Source organism: Cicer arietinum, chromosome 5 (assembly GCF_000331145.2).
Source record: "Cicer arietinum cultivar CDC Frontier isolate Library 1 chromosome 5, Cicar.CDCFrontier_v2.0, whole genome shotgun sequence".
NCBI lineage: Eukaryota > Viridiplantae > Streptophyta > Magnoliopsida > Fabales > Fabaceae > Cicer > Cicer arietinum.
The window spans coordinates 72381158-72391344 of NC_021164.2; the positions used below are offsets into that span (position 1 = coordinate 72381158).

The 10187-nt window shown below is 25.1% G+C and overlaps 1 protein-coding gene across 1 annotated transcript; it reads right to left on the reverse strand.

Annotated features, from left to right (window-relative positions):
• Window positions 1-6717: 6717 nt before the first annotated feature.
• LOC101496663 (uncharacterized) lies at window positions 6718-8027 on the reverse strand. The gene has a single exon (XM_004501536.4). It carries the CDS (start codon window positions 7770-7772, stop codon window positions 6843-6845), a length of 930 nt encoding a protein of 309 aa, XP_004501593.1. The 5' UTR covers window positions 7773-8027; the 3' UTR covers window positions 6718-6842.
• Between the last annotated feature and the right edge of the window lie 2160 nt (window positions 8028-10187).

A 10187-nucleotide genomic window follows, 5' to 3' on the forward strand; every position in this document is an offset into this window, starting at 1 on the left:
CCCCCATTTTTATATAAATACAATTTTACCCTTTTAACTAAACAAATTTTTTAAATATTCGAAAATTTTGAAATATTCGAAATGGCAATTTTCGGAACTTTCAAAATATTTAAAACTTCTGAAATAGAAAACTCTAAATCTTTTGATCTTTTTCGAAAGTTTCAAATTTTTGAAATAATGATTACATTTCAAAAATTTAGAAAGTTTCGAATATTTCCAAATCTGGAAATTTTCGAAAATTTCCTATTTCGGAAGTTTCGAAAATTCTAAAATTTTCTCTATTTCAGAAGTTTCGAAACTTTCAAATTAATCAAAAGTTTCGAAATTTTTGATCAATTCTGAAAAAATACATTTCGAAAGTTTTAGATTTATCAAAAGTTTCAAAAACATCAAAATATTCTGAAAAAATTACGTTTCGAAACTTTCGTGTTTATCAAAAGTTTCAAAAATGTCAAAAAAGTTTACTTTTTTATATTTCGAAATTTTGAAAATTTTGGAAGTTTCGAAAAATGGAATGAGTAATAGAGTGGTTAATTTTTTTAATGGACAAAATGATATTTTCATTTGAAATGGGAGGAGTGGGAAGTTAAAGTGAATGGTGCATAATACATTAAGGAAAAACAAAATTAAAGTGACAACTATATAAGTCATAAAAAATGACTTAGATCACTTAGATACGAAGGGGGTTAACAAAGCAAGTCTCGTATCAGATTCGATAAGAAGGAACAAAGGCTTTATAAGGTAATAACTCCTTCTTAAAATAATTATCATATTTACAAAAGAAAAAAAATACCTATTTTAAAATAATTGTGATTTTTAATTTTCAATATAAATTTAATTAATCTTTTTATCTAATAACGTGTGTAGTTTAAATTTTTTTACACACAAATTAAAAAATGTAATAAATTAAATAAAGAGATAATTATTTTACTTAACTACTCATCTTAATTATTAGTGAATCTTTTATTATGATCAATGTAAAGTATAATAATGTTTTAAAAGATGTGTATATAATACTCATCTAAAGGTAGTATATAAAAAAATACCACACCAAGGAGAACTAAAATACCAAAGAGTGTTGCACCAAGATTGAATCATAAAAAATGCTGCACTTAGACGACCATGAAATTATAAAAAAAAAAAAAAGCAAAAGCTAAATTAAATTTGTGAAAATTCACTAAATAAAATGAAGAAAAAATCGACTTAAAAAATTTAAACCAAAAAATGATTTTAATTCACCTCTATATTTATTAGATGGATAAAAAGAGTACTATGATATTATTTTTGAGTAGTAGTGGCTTGTTACATCAATATGTTCTTATGCCAAATGGGCTAATCACATAGATTGTTTTGCATTTGAGGTCATTATTTTGAAGTTGAGAAAAATCATAGCTCTCTACTAAAAAGTAAGAATCAAGATTCTTAAGAGATAAAAAAAAAATTACTTATACTCTAACTAATTTATCTCAAACCCAGTCTTTCCATATTTAATGTTACTCAGCTAATTGATTCGTGTTAAACACGGATAAGCGTTTCGTAATAGTAAATATATTTTGTATCAAGATATAAAATTATAAAATTTTCAGCATAAATAAATATAAAAATAACAAACAAAATAAATAAATTTGAATCTAACAAAAAAGTTATGTTACTGAAATATAGAAAACTAAACTTCAAATTATAATGAACTCATTTAGTTATTTACAAATTTTGTAACATGTCTAGTGTAATTTTCTCATATTTAATTATTTGTAAAATATTCATCCCCGTTTTCTTATATTTTTACATACTACACCAAAAGAAAATATTTGCTGATTTCTCATGTGAATGAAGAATGTATCATTTGTAGAATCTCTTTCCTTTTTATTTTTTATTTTTTATTAAAAAGAATTTAAAAACAATATACTCATCATTATGTATGTATTTTTCTTCTAATTTTCATTTTCTGCCATTTATGAATTTCAAAATATTATGTAATTAAAAAATTAGATTTATTTATTTATTAAGGGGATATAAAGTTAGTTTTGTGGTTGAGATGAAAGATTTAACAGACTAAAATGATAAAGAGATTATGATTTGACTATCACTCTTAACACAATTTTAACAATACTAATATAGCATTATTTGTTTAAAAAAAACTTATTATTAGAGGTTTTTTAATATTTGATAAATATAGAAACATATTTATAGAACTTTCTTTTTGAAAATTTAGAATAGAATATGGGCATTATTGTGTTTACACATTTCATTTCATTTAGAGATTTTAATATTTTTTCATCACCCGTTATTTTTGACTTTATGAATATTATTTAATTATTCAAAAATTTGAATATTTTTACCTTTTATTATTATATTTTATTATTTTGACATATATTGTAACTTATTTGTAGGATATATTTTTTCTAAATTTGGAATAAAATATATTATCATTATGTGTAGATAATATTATTGGTAGATATTTTTCTTTTATTTTTATTTGTCCATTTATGCATGTATTTATCAATATTTATTGAGTAAATCATCAGAAAATTTTAAAAATTTGGTTGATTGTTGTGAGAGTTTTTTCTTATATCTAATAGATGGGACATAGTCAATTTTGTCAAACTAAAAGTTTCATATCAAATTGTAACCGTTCGATCTTATCTAATCTAATGATTCATCTTAATTCACTTAATGTCCACGTGAACCTCTCACTTACACTTCCAAACCTTCATGTTAAACGCTTGCTGACTATCATCATGAAAATAAGGATTCTAACAATCTATGCCCCTTCCTCACAATAAATGTGGAATTTTGCTACCTTTGTTTCAGTTTGTGATGCTACAAAAACCACACACTCTAGTATATTCTCAAGATGAGTTTGGAACTAAAAAAATTCTTCGCAAGGCACTATATCTAATGGCTAGTTGTTAGATAACTTGTAATTAGTTAGTTAGAACGAACGAGAATAAAATCATGTATAAATAGTATAGTGTATCTGATCAATGAAGTAATTCATTCATTCAAATATCAAACACTTTTATGTTTCTTGCAATCTAAACCAATAATTGGTTTTTAGAGTAAGGTTTATTGATTCAAAATAAAAAGTGTCAAACACGAGTGGAGTGTGAGGATCAAGAACACAAATGAAGTGAGGATGAGTTCAAGTGCAAACAATAGAAAATTTATGCCCATATGCCACACTTTGATGGAAAAGATTGAGATATATAGAGAGTGCAATTCGTACATTGTTTGGATTTCAAAAAGTGTTAGAAATCTTAGAAAATAGTTTCAAAGATCTCAGAGCAAATTCAATAAAGGAGCATACATACAATTTTCATTCTTTATTTGATGAATTTGATGTTGTTGGAGATTAAAATATGAATTTGTTTGAATATTTGAGTTATGCATTTGATGAAATTTGCATTATATTGAAGATGATTATTAATTTTATGGATTTTGTTTGAAAGTTTTGATGAGTTTTTTGAATTTTTGTAAAAAAAAAAAAGGATAACATTGGTAACATTTTAAAACATAAAATATCAAATTGTCACATAAAATTAAAATAAAAGACGTAATCGAGAAAAAATATAAAATTAAATGACTAAAACGTCAACTGAAATTAAGTTAAGGGACCACATGTGTTATTTAACCTTTAAAACATAGTTTCCCTTAATTTAAAATAAAATCTGCCGATTATGTTTTTTATTTTTTAAATTACTTATGAAGTTCAATATATTAATTTATTAAATAAATAATTCTAACAATTTTGTTGTTATTGTTATACATATTTTTTTGACAGGTATACTTTATATTTGGAAAATATATATTTTTCCTAATTTTAATATAGAATATGCTCATCATTATATACATCGATTATTCTTATATTTTCTTAAATTTTGATGTAACTCATTATGTATGAATTTTAAATTATTTTATTGATTAGATAATTCAAAAAAATTTAAACATTGATTTTTTTTTTATTAGATGTTTCTTATATCTGACAAATATAGCATCAAATTCATAAAATTTGCTTTTTCTAAACTTTGAATATAATCTGTCTATTATTAGGTGTGGACATTCTATGTAAAGACTTTCTTGTATTTTTATATGTTTGTTATTTATGAATTTCTAAATTTGTTTGTTTTTTTGACAAATTTCTAAACATTGTAAAATTAAATAATTCAAATAATCTTAATAGCATCTAGCCATTATTATATGTGCATATTATATATAGAAAATGTTCATGCATTTTTCATTTACCTATTATTCATGAATTATTTAATATTAATTAGATAATTTTAATATTTTAAAAAATTGGTTTCATGTTATTAAAGATTTTTCTTATTTTGACAAAAATGTATTGGTCAAATATTAATTAACTGGCGACCAAGTGTTGGATTACAAGAGTATTTATCTTTAAAACTGAAGAATGAAAGCGTAATACAAAAATTAAATTACAAATGATTTTTAAATTTTAATTAATCTAACATTATTTCCTATATATTTTTACAGCAAGTATGAATATCTAAATCAATATGTTCTGTGTGCGCTAATTGAGGTATTTATTTTGAAGAGGAGAAAAATCGTAATTCTCCACCCAAACCACAAAAGTTTATTAGGAGATTAGAAAAAATAAAATAGGGAGGTGTAATTTAATTTAAAGTTATTTTTTGGTTTAAAATCTCTCATTTGACTAATTTTTCTTCTTCTTCTTCTCTTATTAATTAATAAATATATTTCACATTTATTTTTTTTTCTTTCACTTTTGGTGTAGTAATTATTTATATTAATGCAGTGTTTGTTTGATAGATTAATTTTGATCAAGAATAAATTTATATTTAATCAATAATTTTGATGTTATTAATGATACAACTTCAACTATACATATATTTTTTGAGAACTTCAATATTGTCATATTCATATATATTTTGTTATTATTATAGTTATTTTATTATTTTATGTTATTATCTTGAATGTTGTATGTTTATTTATATATTTATTTTTTCGATTATAATGTTTTTGAACCTTATTGTTTTCAATCTAAGGAATTCCTATAAATTAAAATGGATAAATATTTTTCTTCAGAAAAAAGGACAAATGATAAATCGTATTATTCGTGATCATGCAATTGCTGTAATTTGGATTTTTTTGGAGGAGTTTTAGAGGCAGAGATATAATTGTAATGAAGGTGTGACACACAATTTAGTCTTTCTGGAAAAAGTAATAACTATAATTTTTTATTTTAAAAATGTGTATATATAAACTTCAACGAGAATTCTAATTTTCACTCTTTCATTTAGGAATAAATCTATGAGAATATAAAAAGTTATGGGAAATTATTTATCCTCAAAACTTTTATACCTAATTTTTTTCTTTGTAAACCTTATAAATTCTATAGTTACCTATTTTAAAAAATGTGATTCAACAAACATCCCTAATTACTGTTTTTTTTAATAAAAAATAATCAAGTCAATATAAATTAATGTATTTAATTAACATTATAAATTAAATATATTAATTTTTATTGACTCAATTATTTTTTAATTATATAAAGGTTTCAAGGGAGGATAAATACAATTTGTAAATAAATTATAATGATTTTATAATTAAAATATTATTTTATTTGTTTTATATTAATTGATCTTTGTAAAAAATATCTCAAAATAAGTATTGTTTTTAATTTTTAATATAATTTTTTTACAATTGTACATTTTATTTAATACCATTGCATTCTTTTCAATTCAATATCTTGCACAATATATTTATGACATTAATAATAAACCAACACCTTACAAAAACAATTTGATAAAAATAATATTATCTTTTTTATTTATAGATTTTTCTGTGTAAAATGATCAAATAGCTAAATAATTATATAACAGAGAGAGTAATCAAATGGCTTATGTTAATGTTAAGGCACCCAGAAAAAAAAAACTTATTTCATTTTACAATAATTATCATTTATGATTTTTGTCCACGTATTAAAAATATAATAATTAAAAAATAAATATCTTATTTTAATAAAATATTAATCTTAACTATTAATAATAATAATACTTTACGAGTTATATACATAATAATTATTGAAAAATAATATAAAAAATTAAAATTATACTAAAAAATAACCTTCATTATTTAACAATTTATATTTATTAAAAATGACATCTGAGATGCTGAGAGGAAGAGAATATGTAAATTAAAAATGAAATGATGAAGAACTCATCCATGCTAACTCTCACATGTGTTGGGTAGGAGTGTCTACCACTATGGATTATAATACCGCCCGCACGTTGTACCTTTGGAAATGATCAGACTTAAGACATTTGTACAACATAAGACACAAAAATAATTGAATTCGTTTTTTATTTTCGTTATTTTTGTTACAGGTATACATACATACAACCGCTAATGTCAAACACCAAAAGATTGTTATCAAATTGAATATGATAATTTTATGACAGACATTGTTATTCGGCCCCATCTACATTACAAACATCACTGATTTGTCTTCACTTGACAAGCCACATGCTCTTGTCTGTACTGTACCACAGTAAATGTCGGTTATACAATATGAATAACAATTAATTGTACTAATAGAATATTAGAATATACGTATGTAACAAACTTGATTGTGAACTTCTACTTGCTAATTGCTATTTAAAAGCCACGATATCACCATCACATCAAATAGATAAAAGGATAAATAAAATGAAAATTCTGGCAACATAACAGAAGTAATAAATAAAATGGTCTATTAAAATTTCAACAAAAGAATACAGTTTTTTTTATGTAGAAAAAGAAATGAAAGAAAAAAAATATAATTCTTTCAAAAAGATTGAATGAGAAAAGATGAGTGATGTTCATCTTGATCCTAACCCAGCCAATCTTCCCAAAATCCCCTGTTTATAAGGCAAGAAAGTTCTCTTCTTCAAATCCTCTGACTCTGCCTTCTTCCTTGCATAGAGCAATTCATGTGCAGAAACAGTTTCTTTTCTTCTACTTAACTTTGGATTCTCAGTGTTTCTAATTGATGAACCTTTTCCTTCTTCAGATTTCTTATAAGAAACAGGGTATTTCCTGAATGGATCTTTGTTTGAACCTCTTCCTTCTGATGCACTTCGAAACAACAAAAAATCTCTCAATCTCCATATTCTAGAAGAACTCTTTGAAGAAGAAGTTGGAACAGAATCCTCTTTATTATTACTCTGTTGTTGTCCTTCAAATGTGTAGTGTGATGTTCTGTATGGAGAATGTGAACGCGTGATTCTACGATTAGAATTCGATGATGAAATCTCAGATGTGGGAGTTCTATCTCTACCTCTTCTCTCTTCAACAAAAGAGGGTTCTTTGTTCTTCTTTGTTCGAAAAAATGTTTCAATAATTGCTTTTTTCCCTTTTGCTATCGGAGATTTTGTGGGTCGATTCGGAGATAAAAGAGGCGATTTGGGAGTTTCCAAAGGTTTGATTTTTCCACCATGGAAGAGTTCTTCAGCTGAACGAGGTGATGAATCGGATTCTCTGTGAACAGAAAACGCGAATCCACCGTGTTCATCGTCATCATTATCTTCAATATGAACATCATCGGCAACGTTGTTTAAGTAATAATCGAATTGAGAGTAAAATCTTGATGGGGTAGCTGGAGCGCTTAAGTAATAATTTTGTCCAAAGCGTTTAGGTGAAGAAGGAGCACTTAGATAAGGTGATATTGTTGATGGCTTGAAATTGAAATCAAAATGGTTTATGGTGAAAGTGGGACTTCCATTGGGACTACTAGGTGACACCACTTCCATTTTCTTCTAACTTTGTGGTTTTTTTTTTTTATCAATTGTAGTTTTATGGTTACATAGGTATATGTGTTTGGTTGTTGTGGAATATATATACACAAAATTGTAATAAGAGTTGGTAGAGAAAGAAAACTAATAATAATAATAAGATAATAGGTGAAGGGGTGAGATTATTTTGTTGACCATTGGTATCATATGGTATGGTATGGGTCACTGCCACAAGTTATTGTCATAGCCGCTTTTGTATACTTGGATATTTTATAATTAATAATTATTATTTTAACATATGAAAATCGAACGTATCAATTATCATTTTCATAGCAGTTAAAATATGGATTTGGATTGGATGCACTTACATTGATTTTGATTGAAATCGAAGGACTGAAATTTTAAAATTAGATTTTCATTTTTTCCGAATAATTTGAAACTTTGAATCGTTCTTGATCTAATAGTCAACATGGTGTGGCTTCTTTTATGCACGTAAACTCGAATCTTAAAATATCTACCTATGTCATGTGTAGTGTAACTGCGTGCGTGGGAGTAGAATTATTAATCCTACACGTGTGAACTTTAACCGGTTGTAGAAGACTCCCACACGTGTGATCGTATTGTAGGATAGCTTCTTGGGTTGTTTTAGCTTAGTTTTTTACCTACTACTAGTAGGACTACTATACCACGTGTAATGGTCTGAAATGGATAGTCGTATTATTTATCAAATTTGGCTGTTTCTAGATGAGCTTTTTTTATTTTGTTCACAAAAAAAAAAAGATGAGTTGTATTTTTGGTATAAAGTGCTTCTAGACGAGTTTAATAGGAATACGAGTATCTAATCTTTTATTTAAGTAATACACATTCATTTGTATTTAGTATGAATGGTATTTATATGAGTAATGAGTTTGCCTTGCTTCATAATCATAGACAAGAGTAAACTTGGTCAATGAAATGGAACATTGGATAGTTATCAATTTTGGTGGCGGGATAAAATGGGTGAACTCATCGAACTAGATTCTAGATAAAATAGTGTACTCATTTTCCTCATAATAAGGATGTGATGTAATTCTCTTCAGATACATACTTTGAAATCGATTTTTGTAGGCTAATCGAATCTGGACGAAGAAATTGTATTCTTTTAATAATTATTAAATAAAATTTAACGAAATATTTTAATGACAATCTTTTGAATTAATTATATATCTATTTATATGCGGACAAATCTGTTTTTCTTCATAAAAATAACATGACTTATAAATTTTATATGATTAGTTAAAAAATTCAATTATTTAATTGGTAAAAAAAATAAAATTGATGAAACAAAAGGGTAAGATTGAACAGAAAAAGGAAATACCAAACTTGGTATAATTTTATATTAATTTATACATTTAAAGACAGCTGTCGAATTAAAAAAATGATAAATAAAATAATTTAAATTAAGTATAAAATTTAAAGTTAAAATCCACAAAAATCATATATTCTTTTTATTTATAGTATAGATTAACCATTATTATTATTATTATGAAAACGTGGTCATGACATATCGTTGACCATTTAAATTTAACTATTTTATTTATTAAAAAATGATCATTTCAAGTTAGTAGAATTTTTAAATTTTTTTATTTTAAAAGTTAGCTGAAGAATCAATCCATTAAAAGGTTCATTTCTTCAACAATTAGATTAAAAAAATAATTTTGTTTTTCGTTAAGTTCTTTACCTATTTCAAAGAACGTCAAGTTAGTCATAAAAAATTATTTAAGAATTACCAAACTAAACTAAGCATAAGTGAAGGTAAAGTAAAGATATAAACTGCAAGTAAAAATAAAGTTGACTAATACGCGTCTAAAGTGACAATTATAACTGGTATTTATACATTTAAAATTAAAGTCTAAATCCTATCACATATGATCGTAATCATTTAAAGATCGTGTCTAAACTACTATTATGGATTATATTTGTATGGTGGTGTATAAGATTGTGGCTTGTCTAATATTCCATGTTTTGCAACCTATTATGCTTTCCATGTGCATGTGTAACTTTTTCATTGTGGCCCATGAAAAAATAGATGCACTTTGCTGATCGTTTTGCTTCTTATTTGATGCACTCCAAAACAATATGAAAATCAATATCGATTTATCATTTCACTTTGTTTTTGAATTATTTTTGACTTAGAAAACCAAGTAAGTCCCAATGTGACTGAGCAAGACGAGACTCTATCACCATCAGCAAAATCTCAGTCAATCTTTGATGGTCTCATCTGCCAAAACTCAATGGATATTAAACTTAGTAGCTTGTCATTCTTGACTAATAATTCAAAAAAATTAGACTTAAACATATATGTCTCATGTGTCACATTAATCAATTCATGCATGTGAGTTAGTGCGACACGAACTAGTTAATAACATACGTCATTTGCACAGTAAAGGCATA

What these genes read in the sequence shown, in the direction of transcription:
- LOC101496663 (XM_004501536.4), bottom strand. Translation starts at nt 7,772, where the DNA reads ATGGAAGTGGTGTCACCTAGTAGTCCCAATGGAAGTCCCACTTTCACC.